The 16,620-nt window shown below is 35.6% G+C and overlaps 1 protein-coding gene across 1 annotated transcript; it reads left to right on the top strand.

The window, feature by feature from the left end:
* Positions 1 to 5,005: 5,005 nt before the first annotated feature.
* On the top strand, positions 5,006 to 15,231 carry LOC125678154 (TLC domain-containing protein 2-like). The gene is made up of 4 exons (XM_048916359.2): positions 5,006 to 5,697; positions 5,933 to 6,015; positions 9,275 to 9,357; positions 11,067 to 15,231. The coding sequence occupies exons 1-4, from the start codon at positions 5,447 to 5,449 to the stop codon at positions 11,472 to 11,474; spliced, it is 825 nt and encodes a 274-aa protein (XP_048772316.1). The 5' UTR covers positions 5,006 to 5,446; the 3' UTR covers positions 11,475 to 15,231.
* Positions 15,232 to 16,620: the final 1,389 nt, after the last annotated feature.

The raw sequence follows: 16,620 nt of genomic DNA on the forward strand, positions 1-16,620 counted from the left end.
TTCAGTTGTCATAGTAGAGTAAGTCTCCTTCTTTGGAAGCAGTACAATAAGACCTTTATTTCAATCTGATGGTATAGTCTCTTTGTCCCAGATGTTTTTAAAGAGTTGATGTAAAACTTTTGCTGCTAAATTAGCATAAGATTTTAATAACTCGGCAGGGATGACATCGATTCCAGCTGCTTTACTGTTTTTCAATGATTTTATTGCTTTAATGATCTCTTCTAGTGTTGGTGAGCTTGTATCAATACTAATGTCCTCGCCAGTTGGTGTAATAGTGGCTTTTTCTGATGGATCAGGGCAGTTAAGTACTTCTTTAAAATGTTCTACCCATCTCTTTGCTTGTTCTTCCTCTCTCGTCAGTGAGTTTCCTTGTTTGTCTTTTACTTGGCTTGTTTTTGAGGTCTTATTACCACAAAGCTGTTTGGTTATTTTGCAGACAGTACTGACTACATCTGATATCGGCGCAGGTACAGAACATATGTCACAAATGTAAAATCCATCCTGGGTGAAGAATGTGCATCCCAACACAAACTTATTGTGTGTGACATGAAGGTAAAAACTCCATGTAAGTACAAGCGACAGTTCAAGCCCTGGATAAAACTCTGGAAAATTGAAGACCTAGACACAAAAGCCGAGTTTGCTGAACCTTTTGCTTCCAAGATTGAAGGAGCTCAGAATAACACCATAGGAAAGCTATGGAAAACACTGAAGGAAGGAGTTACTGAAGCTGCCCAAGAAATCTATACACCAATGGAGAAAACAAACGTGGTTGTGGAATGACACAGTGGAGAACGCCGTGCAGGAGAAGAAGAGATGCTTGAAGGCCTGGGAGGCAGGTGGAAGCAGAGAACCGTACAACAATGCCAAACGTACTGCTAAGCATGCCATCTACAATGCTAGAACTGAGACAGAGAAGGAGGTATTTCACAACACCAACCCAAAGTCAGGGACAATGTACAAAGTGGCTAAGCCGTGACAACCAAGATGTTAGTGGTGATAAACCCATAAAACATTGTGCCAGTGAACTCTCCCTTGACAAGGAAGAAAAGAAGGTTGCATGGAAACAACACTATGAGCGACTTCTTAATGTGGAACCCCCCCCCCCCCCCCCCTGGAACTCCAATGATCTCTCAGACGAACCCCCCGTTGAGGGTCCTAGTGTACCAATCACCACTGAGATGATCGAAAAAAACCTCTCAGTAAGATGTGCATTGCCACAGCTCCTGGACTATCAGGAATAATAGGAGAGATGCTGAAGCCAACGGGCAAGGGTGGAGTAGATCTTATACGAGACTTTGTGGAAGCTACGTTCGAGAGGGCCGTTTAACAGCAGACTGGGAAGAAAGTTACATCATTAGCATCTACAAAGGAATAGGGGATGCTCTAGATCGGGGCAATTACCGAGGTCTGAAGCTGCTAGATCAAACTATAAAAATACTTGAGAGAATGACAGAGCAACTGCATGCTTAGGCAACATGCGCGTATCGACGAGATGCAGTTCGACTTTATGCCAGGCCGAGGTACAATCGACGCCATCTTCATCATTTGACAGCTCCAAGAAAAGCACATAGCCGCGAACAAAATCCTTTATGGCTTTTGTCGACCTCGAGAAAGCCTTTGATCGAGTGCCAAGGAATGAAATCTGGTGGACCATGCGAAAGCTGAGTGTTGAGGAATGGCTGGTACGGATGGTACAATCGATGTACTCAGATGCTAGGAGCTGCGTGTTGGAGACGGATACAGTTATGCTTTCAGAGTGGGAGTAGGTGTGCATTAGGGTTCTGTACTGAGTACGCTGCTTTTCATCATCGTCCTGGAAGCCTTGTCAATGAAGCTGCGCACTGGCTGCCCTTGGGAGCTCTTGTATGCTGACGACCTTGCCATTGTCGACACCTCACTAGAGGCACTAGTTGACAGAATTACCACCTGGAAGAAGGGCATGGAAGCAAAGGGTCTAAGAGTGAACATGGGAAAGACCAAAGTAATGATTACTGGACCAAACCTGAATTCCCTTTGAAGATCAGGAAAACACTTATGTTCAGTATGTCTAAGCGGAACAGGAAGAAACTCTATCTTCTGCACCAACTGCTCTTGCTGGGTCCACAAGAAATGTAGTGGAATTAAAGGTCCACTCAGACCGATCCACAACACGCATGTCCACGTTGTATGGGCACAGCAAGACCAATAGAAGGTAGGCCAGTAAGCGAGGTTGAGGTTGATGGAGACACACTTGACGTGGTTGATGACTTCTGCTACCTCGGAGATACCATGTCTTCTGGTGGAGGGTGTGAGCTTGCAGTCATATGGCGGTGCAAGTCAGTCTGGAAAAAGTTCAAAGAACTCCTACCTATCCTCACAAACAAGCAACTCCCTGCTACAATCAGAGGTCAAGTTTACTCCAGCTGTGTGAGGAGTGTCATGCTCTATGGTTCAGAAACGTGAGCAACATCAGCGAGCACCGTCAAGCGCCTTCAACGTAACGACAGAGCCATAAGATGGACCTGCCCGGTCAAGCCTGAAGAAGACATCCACTTTGAGACTCTCCTATCTAGGCTCAAAATAAGAGACATTGCTGAAGTTCTCCAATTGGGCAGGCTGAGATGGCTTGGACATGTTGAGCGCAGCACAAACATGATCTCACAGGTCAGATGCATGAACATAGTAGCACAGCGAGGTCGAGGTAGACCAAAGCTTTCTTGGGATGAACTCGTGAAGCGTGATCGTGTAGCCCTGAACATGGACTCTACCGACCCACTGGATCGCCATGTGTGGAGAGGATGACTTCGTTCTCGACAGACAGACAGGCCACACCCTCCACATGAGGATTTATACATGGTCTGTATAATCAAAACCGGTTGATGATGATGATGATGATGATATATTCCGTTTCCTGCAAACTTTTAAATCTTTAGGAACTGAGACTTTGTATGAAATACAGGATTAATGCGAGACATACATATAACATGGGATTTGGTTACCTCAATATGCTAGGAAATCGGCTGCCTGGTGGCATGGAATCTGGAAATTGATGAATATGGAGCATCAAATTAACATAAACTCAAATAATTGAAGATATCAATTCAATTATTGTTCTCATCAAATGAATTAATGCGCGCTTCAATTCAATCATTGCTCTCATCAATTGAATTAATGTGCGCATCAATTGAATTAATGAGAGCAATGGTAGATTTGATGCACGCATTAATTCAATTATTGCTTTCTTCAATTCGATTGATGAGAGCATCAAGTTCGTAGAAATATTGTTCGCAATTTAGAGCTCGGTATAAACAATTTGGTGATCTCTTTAATTCAATTGAACTTACGGATATCTTTACAATGCTTTTGTACAAGGAATTGATGCGTGTATCAAATCTGCGCATCAATTCTTTTAAAGATAGCAATAATTCAATCAATCTAATTAAAATTAGATCTTTGATCCGCTCATGCAATCGCTACACAAAGTGTAGCGATTGCATGAGCGGATCAAAGATCTAATTTTAATTAGATTGTAATTCAATTAAGAGATCATTAATTCAATTGTGGATATGTTGAATTGAAGATACATGCGTATCTTTGATTATATAGTTGCTCTCTCTGACAGAATTATTGCTCTTTTCAAATGAATTAAAGATATCATTAATCTTATTGAAGAGAGCAATAATTGAATTAATCTGCACATTAAATCATTGTTCTCATCAAATGAATTAATGAGCGCATCAATTCAATTATTACTCTCATCAATTGATTTAATGCGCATTATATCAATTATTGCTCTCTTCAATTGAATTGTACATGTAGAGCGCATCAATTCAATTGATGATATCATTAATTCATTTGAAGAGATCATCAATTCAATTAAAGCGCGTATCAATTCAGCTGAAGAATCAATACTATCATCAATTTAATTAATGCGCGCAATAATTCAGAATTGAAGATATCATTAATTAATTGAAGAGATCTTTAATTAAATTGTTGCGTGCATCACATGAATTGCGGGTGATGATATCTTCCATTATTAGATGATATCTTCAATTATTTGAATGAAAAGGTGCTAAGGTATAGAATTAATAGTCATTAAACTGGCGTCCGCCACTTAATTTATGTGGCGACCGCCACTTATTATCATGGCTGTGTCACTTATTATCTGGCGGCCGCCATATTTAACTAGTGGCGGCCACTTGATTTATCTGGTGGCGCCGCTTATTAAGTGCCAGTCGCCACTTAATTTATTTGACGGCCGCCAGTAATTATTCAACTCCTCCCTCCCCCTCTCTCTCTCTCTCTCTCTCTCTCTCTCTCTCTCTCTCTCTCAAAATGAAAGGGGTGCAATCCCTGTTATCTCCGTTTTCAACACTTAGCTAGTATTTATTCATATCATATATGATATACAGTTAAGAACATTATTGTTTGTCGATTGTGCTGTTAAATTTACAGAGATATATTATCGAATTAATGTCGACAGATTTGCGCACGAGAAAATCTCCAGATGTATCATGCACGTAGAATCAGGGGGCTAACCGCCTCCACTCCATCTCCCGTTATTTTTACATGGAAATTAAGTTATTTTCAATTGTAAAATGAGATTAATTGGCGGATTGATCCCGCCCCACTCTTAAATGGGTAATGAATGCAGAATGGTAAAAATGTAATTAATGAATTCATGAACTATCAATGAATTGAAAGACAAACAGAGCCCCCTCCCTCCAATATTTAGGAGTCTGAAGTTTGGGCAACAGAGAATTTTTTAAAAGTTCATTTTCTGCTTGTCAACAATTGTAAAAAATAATTTCTCCTCCAAACGATGAGCTATACGTGTCTGCGTACTATTCTAACTTTTTCAAAAATAATTACTCAGCAGTATAAATTGAACTGTTTTTTTTTTTTTTTTTAAATTGGCAGCCGCCATGTCATGTATTAATTAAGTGGCGGCCGCCACATAAAGTAAATGGCAGCTGCATGCCAGATGAAATAAGTGGCGGCTGCCAGTTAAATTTAATTCTATACTCTGGCACCTATCCGCTTCCGTACATTTTCGGGGGGCTTTTTTGATTTAAGAACACATCAGATATCATAGCTCCTGGGGTCAGCGATACTTTTAATTAATATTCCTGTGACTGATACGGTCTATGAGCCTCTTGTTTTTTTAATCATAGTTTACTTTTTTACTTTTTATTTTTTTGGGGGAAGAGGGGTTTAAAACTTTTAATATTCATATGCAATATCAATCATCCAGAGGAATCCAGTTTTCAGAGTGAAACTTTTTTCTTCAATAAGCTTTTACGATATATAAAAAAGCATAATTCAACTAGCTTTCTTTTTAAATTCCACGTGTTGGTCATATTAAGCCTGGCAACACCATTGTTTTGTTTACAATATGCAATGACAGAAGCGGCTTCGTAGTCACGTGACTAAATGGGCTTTGGCTTGCCCGGTTTGATTCAGACACATGAACTCTGTAAGCAGTAATATTTCTCACAAAATGGCATCGGATGCAGATTATGCTAATAATGTTAAAGTAGACGTTCGTTTTGGGTATCTAACGATATTTTCAACCATAATTATATTTCATTCGTTGAACAAGTTGGTAGCACGATATGTGGGAACTCCAAAAAGTGTCAAAGAAGACCCGTGGCGATGGAGGAATTTGTTTATATCTTGGATACATGGAATGATATGTGGCACATGGAATATATTGTGGTATGATGCAAGTCTGTGTAGTGAAATATTGTAGTAAATTCTTTAGTAAGACTTGAAAATGTTATGCCCATGGCTATATTAGTAACGCAGAAGGCCCCATATGACATGTAAAATTATATCCGGCACATGCATTAATTGATTTTTAATGTTTTATTACAAACACATTCATAATGTAAGATGTTTTGTTGCACTGGTTTTTGTACAATGTTTAAATGTTCTTTTTCATGTTTTCTAGTTTTGTTTTGTATCCTGAAATCTTTGATGACCTAATTGAACACATCAACTATTTCACGTACCTGATGATCGCTTTCTCGACAGGTAAACACAATTCTGTTGTACAGTGCACATAAACACCTCTTCAATGATATTCCACATGATTAGTATACTGTTATGGTGTATGGAATGACACAGGCTCTGATAAAAGATTAAGTTAATTCACTCAGACAATCATATTATTATGTCATGTAGAATTCATTATTCCCAGAGTGCTACAGTTACATGCCTTTCTATACTTCATGTCAATCATTTTATAAGTGTGCATGCTTTCTATAGGTGTATTGAGGGCATATTGTACTATACCACAGTACAAACCTTTGAAGCATTGAATGATTATTTATTTGACATTTATTGTGTTACTTGTGACAAGAATGTGTACAGGAAAATTTGATAATGCGTGCATTACAATGAATTGTCTGCAAGCAACGTTTATGTTATTTGCATAGAAGATGAAAGAAAAAATAGTCATCATTTATGCTTTTATGTACAATTCCTCGGCTCAATTAAATACCTTAGTATTGCTTTCCTCGTACACATACATAATTACATATATGTGAAATTGTCTAACCAGCAACAGCTGGCTCTGAGCCTCAAACTACTTGATGCTTGTTTTGACCAGTTGTATAACACAACAAGTTTTGTCTGAGCAGAAGGCTTATGTGAGTATTTCTGATAAAATTTGTCTTTTGTCAGGTGTCAAACAAGTCTGTAAACTTTTCACCTTTTCAACTTTTTCTCAAGAACTACTGGGCAGTTTCAGTGAATCTTGCTACAAAGCTTTCTTGGGTAAAAGGGGTTTGATTTTGTTCAGAAGAGGGGCCATGCCAAGGAGAGGTAATTATCTTATATCTGCAGTACTTTCTTTCATGTGTATGGAATTTATTGTACAGAGGGGCGTGGCAGTCAAGTCGTGTAGCGATGAAACTGTCACACCCCTCCATACAAATGGAAAAAAGTACTATAAATGTCTTGTGTTATGAATAGAAAAATAGCACACTATGTGACGTCATAAATCTGGGATTGTTAAAAGTTAGAATCTTTTCAGAATTTTAAAATGATTTAGATGACGTTATGTTATCTCATATATGCATGGTAATGGATAATGAAAAAAGCAAGGATGAGGGATTGGGCACAATATATTATTTGCATAAAACATTTGCATTTTGCAGTTGAGAATCATTACCATTGTAGTGCAGAATCATTATATGCATTTAATATATTGATGTGTGGGTGGCAGATTGAGAGAAGATCCCTCCCCTTACCTTTTTTAGGCCACAAATTTACAAGGCATCACTACATGGTGTATAGATGTTAAGGTTGAAAATTGAAATCAGAAATAATGTGATTAAAACTCCAGATGGCTGAGTATTTTGGCTAATACCCCCCTCCCCCGTTTTTTACTTTTATATTTAATATAATTACAACAAGCAAGGGGTACTGAGGATCTATTCTAACCCGGATCCACATGGGACTTTGACTTTGTGACCGTGAACTCTGAATTTGACCTACTTATAAGAAAACGTATTAAATATGCCATGAACTGTTTTAGGGTTTTCATATTTTGAATAGAGATTCTTTATGGCAAGACATTGTGACACAATGGTGTTTGATCTTTTGACCTTGGAGTTTGACCTATGTTAAGAAAAACCAGACCTATTTAATATCTCCTGAACTATTTAAGGTATGGCTTTCATATTTTGTATATAGATTCTTTATGGCAAGACCATGTTGTACTTTGGTGTTTGACCTTTGAACAACGGCAGGACCAAGATGGCTAAGGTTAGCAATGGGGCCCATGGGCCTCTTGTTTAAGTTTGTGATTTGATTCCAATGATTATAATGATATGTTAATAATTACATGCACTAGCATGTCTAATTGTATTCTGTTTGTCGAAAATATTGATGAGAATTGATCATGAGCAATTGCTGATGTGCTAAAGACATTCCGATCCAGATACATGTATTAAGAAGTCAAGGACTAATATTTATATACTTCTACATCACGGCCTTACATTTTTTGTCAAAAATCATGTAAGGGACAGATAAATATATAACCAATGACAAAGATTATTGTACATATTATTCAGTCTTTTAAAAAATTCCTTAACTGGCACTTAATTTACAATCCGATATAGTAATGCTGTGTGGCCTGTAAAATAACCCCCACTGCATTGTGGGAATGTATCCCATCGTTGATTTCGTGAATTGTAACTTGATAGCATTAACAGGTTCTTCTCTGAAAACCTTTTGGTTAATGGTAACCAGATATGTTCTGTTTGGCATTGAAAAGCTTTCATACATTTATCAGTTTCTCTTCAGTTTTCATGAATTTGACAAAATATGACATGAAATTGTTTTTTCTCCCTCAAACATCATGCTCCAAGAGGACATATTTGACAATGATCTTATGGTAAACATTATTAGATTTAAAGAATATATGCCTAAAATTCCATGTAGAATCCTTTCAATGATTATATCCAGTCTGTGAAATAGCAGAACACTAATAGCAAAAATAGCACAACAGTGTTAGAATTGATTTGTATTAATTGTGTCAAATAATAGTACAGGTTTTTAAATATGCTAATTGCTCATATAAGGAAGCTGGGTGCATGGCCCAGTTGTAATGGGTGTCCTTACTGTCCTGTCAGTAGTCTAGGTCATTGGCTCAGATTCCAGTATGGGCACTTCATTGTGTCATTAGATAATGCAGTATATCTGCATTGTCTAACTCCACCCAGCTGTAAATCATCATCATCATCATCATTGGCACTTTGATTAACGTGCAGGATTAGGTGCATCTTCCACAGCAGTGGGCTCCCTTCCAGGTAACTGGCTTGCTGCACGCATGGCAGACCTAACATTTGACTTCCAGGCATCTCTGTCCAATGGGTTAACATCACGAAGTCCCCACTCACGCTGGTCTTTTTCTAACTGTGCTTTCCAGGTCATCTTTGGTCTTCCTGGTTGTCGTCCTCCCTCTTTTTTCATATTGAAGACATTATTGATTGCCCCACTGGATCTAGCAACGTACCCAAACCAGCGTAGCCTCTTCTCCAACAGGATAGTGTCGAGGTCACCGATCCCAAGTCGGTACCCAATATGGGTACCTAATATGACTGGGGATCAAACTGTTTAGGGGGGAGTCTGTCATCCCAATCCACTGAGGACCGCAGAAACACGGAATATCCAAACACCAGCCATATAGGCTTCATGGTTTTGGAAGGATTTAAATTTAACTAGAGTAAGCTTATACGCATTTTGAAAATTGTGTAGGTAATTCAATTGATTTTTCTGCTTTCAGGGTATTTCCTTTACGATTCAATTGACATGTTCCTAAACAACAGACTAAGAAGTAACTGGGAAGTCACACTTCACCATCTAGCTGTAAGTCAAATTTATTTTTCATTGTAAAGAGGGGACAAGATTCACAGTCTAGGATGAGGCTTTGCACAGGGAATCTTGTCCCTTCACTATACTTTCCCTATTCCACATGAGTTAATGATGAAAGATAATTTTTTCACACCTTATTTACAGTTCATTGCATTAATTCAGGAGCTTTGAGAAGATTTAGAATCATCAAAATTCTCATTTGAATTTAAATACAAAAGTTATTTAGAAGGAGCATACCCATACTTTGTGTAAACTAAAAAACCTAAGGCTGTCCCTCAGAAAGCTATATGAAATTGAAATTTGAAGAAAAAAGTACAAAATATTTTGCTTCTACATGTAACTTTATTCATAGAATATACATGATATTTTCATCAATAATACCATAGCAATGCAAGACAGAAAAATCTCACATGGCTGTCTAGACACACATGGGTAATGTCGGTCTTACACTGGTGATAGTGTGAGAATAAAATATCTTTCACTTCTTTGCAATGGCTTCAACTTATATAATTTTTAAAAAAGCCAAGAGATTATAGAAATATGAAAAAGTTTCCTGTAGGTGCATTAAAGCTCATTTTATTACATGAAAGTAAAATGACATGGAATTGGGTGGTAAGACTAGATCGATCCATGGTGGAAAAAATTATGGCCGATCGTATACTGCATCCCTAGAGGTGGGTGAAAATTTACAGAGAAATTAGTGTGCATTGTATCTTCATATGATACTCATATCTGGTTTACTTTGAACCTCAGTCGATATATCTCAGCCTCTGGCAGGTGTAAAAGCAAATCATGACTGGATACCAGACTTAGTGTGTCTCTTCTAGGTTGTTGCACTTTTTTTTTCATACACTGATCTGATGATGCAGCTCATGAAGATTTGTGGTGAAAGAAGATTTACTAGATAAATATATAAATTGACTATTGGCATGACATTATTGTCTTCAAACATCATGATCCCTATAAAGTACAGGGATTTATCAGTACCTTCTCAGGGGCTGATATTCGGCCCATTCCCAATCAAAAATTGTCTAACAAAATTCCCAATTTGCGGGTAAAAATTCCCAAAAATAAAATTTTGAAAAAATTGTGTTGTTTTTTAATCGCAAATCATGCATTCTGTTTTCTGGAACTTCTTTGCATTGTTCATGTCTCTACCGCCTCTGTAGAGAGAGACTTTTCCTCAATGAATATTATTTGCACTCCATGCATTAATAGACTTGTAAACACATATCTTTGGACAGTATTATTAGAATTTGCTTATGCGGTCTGACCATGTTAACACTGTGTTGTGTTTCTGTGAAAATTAAAGGTTATGTTGGAATAATCTGAAATATATATGAAAACAAGTATATATATAATTTTGTTATTTTTCCCAATTTCAGCAAATTGTCGATTAAATTTTCCCAATTTTGAAAAAATGGTGTTTCCCAAAATAGGCTGATTAATCCCTGAAGTATATTGTATGAATTAAATGTATGATCTCAATGCATTACAGTTTGAAATATATGAAACATAAACTGGTATTCATATTCATTACTTTTACATTCTAAGCATGTATAAAATGTATTGCTCAAGTCTTGTTTTCAAGTAGTATTGTTATACCTAGACACTGTTTATCAGTACAAAATCTGGCTTTATTCCTTGAAAAATGTGCATTTGTATATATGAATCTTCCTAAAGTTTTAATTCTTTCTTTCCAGGTGACTTCAATGTTTTGGTCCAATGTTCACAATGGCTCATGTATTGGATATAACTGTGTGGCCTTAATGGCAGAAATAAACAGTTTTTTCCTCCATTCCCGAAAACTCCTTCAGATGTCGCAGATTGGCTTTGATCACTGGTTTTATAAAATAGTCACATACCTGAACTTGCTAAGCTTTGTGAGCTGTCGAGGATTCTCCGTCTGTAGGATATTCTACGGAATGTATACAGAGGCTAACAGAGTACCACTGTTGTTTTACTGTTGTCTATCATTATCCATGCTCGTCATGGCAGTAATTAATGTTGTTCTGTTTTGGCGATTATTTAGAAGTGATATATTAAAACCGCAGAAGCAACAGATTAAGCTGAATGGCAATCACAATAGTTTTTACAGAAAAGACGAGTGATATGTTGTGTAACTTACTTATTCCTTATTCACGGCTTAATTTAATCAATGCAAAAAAAAAAATGGATGCCAATGGAAAACATTGCATAGTGTGAACATTTCATGCATAGTCTTATATACACATAGTTCTTCTTGGAATGCATAAACAAAGTGTTTTTGATGTCAGTTTTTTTTAATGACAAAATTGTACAGCTGCATAATCCAGATGAGTTGCAAGTTTTGTCAACAATCTGTGGTACATGTGTGTATATGCTTTATGTGTATCTTAAGAATCTAAATTGACATTTAGGAGGAATTTATTGGAAAATAACTGTAGGTCTCCAGATATGGTTGGAAAATAAAAACTTTACTCTCGGACTCAGTTTTTATTTTCCAACAATCTATTTTGACCAAGGAGATCTGTAACAATTAGAATGAGTTGATTATTTCTATCTTACTAATTTACAGTGATCTTTGTAACATAGTAAGCAGTTCATATGACCATTTTACGTGATGTCAAGGTATATATTGTCAGATGAACCACTTGACACAAAAATTTTGTGACATCATGAGGTTTATTGAAATTTTAACTTTGACGGATGTAGAAAAGTGCTTCACCACCCCTAACACCCCCCCCCCCCTTTCCAGTGAGTATTGGATTAATGAAAATCATTTTATTTGGTGAATGAAATTATTTTTGTGTAAATTTTATAGGCTGTCTTGACATGAAAATAAGGTTTTAATGAATCGCTTTGTATACGTACATAGGTATGAACAAATTACATGTTAGCGAAACTTACAATGTTGGATCAACAAGGCAAGAAGATAGCAGAAAAAAAGTATCATGTAAATATCAATTTTATAAATTACTGATTATTATATAATGCTGATAGATCTAACAAGGCAAGAAGATAGCAGAAATAAAGTATCATGTAAATATCAATTTTATAGATTACTGATTAAGTACTTAACATTGTAGCTTTGTTACGTGGACTGTTACTGTTAACTTCCCAAGGTGCTGTCATTGGACATGAATATATTATAACAATGTTTTTGTTAAGAATCTCACTTTGAGAATTGAACTTTAATGTTCTTAATCACATTTTGTAGTTTGTTTAATCCATTCAGTTATAGCACATGCTTTTTTTTTTTTTTTCCTTGAACTTCATTTCAATCTGTTGGATATGATATTTGGTATTTGATGTTGAAGAGGAAGGACATAATTTTATTCCCCCCCCCCCATATACATGTTTGTATTCAGTTTTGGTAATTTTTGCTTTGATAAAAAAGATCTGTATTTTTGGTTTCAGTCTGTTTCAGAACATTTTTCTTTTTACATGTATATGCATAGTAATAGGAAAATACTACAGATTTATGTGTCTCAGATAACCATCTTTTAAATGTCTGACCGTCTCAATTCCATGTTTATGTTATATACATGATACATTTGAGTAATTTAAGCTCACTGAAATATGATATGGCATGAGGAATTAAGAAATATGTTACAATATTGTATGGATTTTGTGATTTTTTGTTATATTTTATTATTTTTTGACAGTTTGTTAAAAAAAGATATCACTACATGTTTTGTAATGGCTGTGGTAATCGTATAAGTGAGACCGAGAGAAGAGCAAGCACAAGGTTTAATGTACAGTCTATAATTATGAATGGAAATATTGTGTATAAATACAGTTTGAAATGTCTATTAGGTGACATTGATCAATTCCTGTCCATTATTTTCTTGCCCCAAGATAGAAAGCTTTTGGTTTGTCTGGGTTTTTGTTTTGTGTTTGTAAATTTAGATCAGAATTTTTGAACTACAGCTGTACATGTATACAAGTTTTGTGATGTGAAAGGCCAAGACTAAAGGGTGTGACTAATAAGGTCAAGGTCATTATAAAATTTGCCAAAATGGGATTATCAGGGTAACGATTTGAATATGAAGGAATCAGAATTGCTTGTAAGTTAAAGAGTGCAATATTTATATATCAGTTTAACATGACATGAATTGCAACAATAGGAGTTTTAAATGATTTCAGAACAATCTTAGACATTTTCCAGTATATATAGGGTTTATTCTCGCTTTTCAGTTAGTTATTACCACCAGATATTTAGGTTCATAGAATCACGGTGAGGAGATCAGTATTAAGTAACTATATTGTCTACACTGTTGGCTGTTGTACCGGGATTCTGCTACTGTCAGTGTTATCTGTAGGGACTGTTTGGCTTCATGTGCTGTAATAGATGTGCCTTATGACTGAGAGTGGGGATATGTAAAGCTTCCATATTGTTTCTTCCTTTAGAGACATGTGTCAGACTAAATCTGCTCTCAAAGTTTCGTATATTGTAGTAATCATTACCGTTTTAGAGTGCTTCTCGGTTTTGATGAACAGTGTATCATACCAACAGCCAGAGAAACTCTTGTTTTCCATAAATTGTGAGCTTATCACGAAATGAAAATAAGAGAATTGTAGGAATACTGTTTATCACCATACAGATTTTTATCGGAGGTACATCAAATCTCGCGTATCAAAATACTGTTGAAAACCATTTAGTGTCAGTTGTTAAGGTTCCAATGCTCTTGAAATCGAGCAATTTACTTGTTTGTGTTGAATTGCATCTTATCTCTTCATTACATGTTTATTATGCACATACATTTAAATGAATGTTAGAAATCTCAATTGTCTGTAATGGAACCTTGATAATAGTATAGTACATGTACATAGTTGCACTGACATATCACTCTGTCATATAATAGGGAAGTCCCACAAACATCACAGTTCTAAAGGAATTCCCACAAACATCACAGTTCTAAAGGAATTCCCTTGATCATGACATTTCTTAAACATGAACAAGTTTTTAAGAAGGATTAATGCACTAGATAATACTCTGATGTATATAAAGTAGAGGATATGTACAATGTCTTAAAATTGAAATCTTTAAAATTTACGGTATTTAGTGAAAAGCTTTAGTAGAAAATCCTATGGAAAAAAAGAAACTTCCTGGATAGACTCGAACCCATGATTTACAGTTCAGCAGCCACATATGTTAATCCACTGAGCTAAATAAGATTTTTAAAAAAAAAACAACAAGAAATAAAAAACTGCTACGTGTAGTTATTTTTTCATTAGTGTATGGAAAAGAAGTCGGCCATTATTATGATGTATTGTTCCCCCTTAAATACATTCTTTGTTCATGTACTAATAAGAAACAAAAACCAGATTTTTTAATAGAATGTTTAAGATATTTTGAAAGATGATGCCATACTGAGCTCTTAAAATGTGTTAATCTGTGTTAGTTTTATTTGGATGTTTATTTGTCTTGCATCAATAGAATCACATAGTTTAAAAAATTATAAGCATTAGAAATTCATGGGGCAATTAATTTAGAAAAGATTAGTGTATATTGTTCTGGATGACATGATCTGATGCTGCTTAAGATACTATTGTAGAATTATTTCATCATGAGTTGATGACTTGGTGGTAACCAATTTCAATCTGCATTGTGTCCATGTGTGAAAGTTTTTGGTTTTTTTTAAAAACGAGTTTGAGACTATCAGCTGTTTGTACAGTTGGCTTATATTAGTGAGATTATGCTTGATCTACTATTCATGTATGTATCTTTTACCAAATAGTAGTATTTATTTTTAGTAATGTTGCATTGTATTTTTCCGTGAATTTGAAAAATACAAGTACTATATATATATATATATGTTCATTGCGTAATTATTTTTCAGAAAGTGACATGAACAGAATAAAATAAATATTCATAATAACAAAGTGTAGATATTTTATATAACATCTGGAAACTCGGTGCATTTCAAGTGATCAGCTATCCATTGTTAAGGTAATTTTTATACCCCCGAGATCGAAGATCGGGGGGCATATTGTTTTTGTCCTGTCTGTCGTTCTGTAATTCTGTCATTCTGTCTGAAACTTTAACCTTGCTAATAACTTTTGAACAATAAGAGATAGAGCTTTGATATTTCACATGAGTATTCCTTGTGACAAGACCTTTCCGTGGGTACCAACATTTTTGACCCGTGACCTTGGAGTTTGACCTACTTTTTGAAAACTTTAACCTTGCTAATAACTTTTGAACAGTAAGAGATAGAGCTTTGATATTTCACATGAGTGTTCCTTGTTACAAGACCTTATTATTGGTATTGAACCTTTTGACCTTGACATTTGACCTACTTTTAATTTTTTTTTTACATTGGTCATAACTTCTAAATGGTAAATATTAGAGCTTTCATATTGTACATGAGCATTTCTTTTGACAAGATCTTTCTACTGGTACCAAGATATTTGCCCTTGTGACCTTGGCCATCTTCGGAATTGGCCATTATGGGGGGCATTTGTGATTCATAAACACATCTTGTTCTACATGTATTGAAGAAATATTGTCCATATCATATCAAAGTTGAATAATCCCAATCTTCTTGACTTTACAATTAATCAGTTCAAATTATGCCACACCTGATTATGAGAAAGTTCTGTACTTCTAGTCAAACTATGGTAATAAGACTGAATTTTTACCTTCAAATAATAAGCATTTTGTAGTATGAAAATATTTTATAATTTTGGATATAAAACCTTTAGACACAATTTATACCTTTAAATATTTAGTCAGCATGTCATTAAAAATTATCAAGAGGTTGGTATTGTCGCCAAGAAGGCAGTTGTGCGTGTACCAACCAATTAACATAAGTCTCTTGTTGGCGCATTTAATGAAGGAGGACAATAGCAAAGAGAGCAAGCAAAGGAACATTCTTATACAAAATGAGTTTTGTCATCATTCACACAGATTAGAGGTCTGTCATAGGAAATAAATTTAATTTTGTAAGATACATGAAGGCATAAACTGTGGCACTTCACACCAGCATACTTGAGCGCATTATAATTTATTTTGTATATTTACATTCTACTTTCAATTATATCAGAATTCCCAGCCGTTAAAAATCGATATACTATATCAAGATTCATACGCGTGTGTTCACAAGTGCATTCATGAGGAAATGTCTATCACTGCAGGTTGTAAAGATATCAAAGACAAAAGCATTTGAAATGCAAATATATGTGCATAATGCTTATTGTATAATATTTTCTTGAAATGTGAGACATGGTGCCAAATTTTTTCTTACTTACCAGTACATTTGCATAATTTAA

This window comes from Ostrea edulis, chromosome 1, assembly GCF_947568905.1.
Source record: "Ostrea edulis chromosome 1, xbOstEdul1.1, whole genome shotgun sequence".
Lineage (NCBI taxonomy): Eukaryota > Metazoa > Mollusca > Bivalvia > Ostreida > Ostreidae > Ostrea > Ostrea edulis.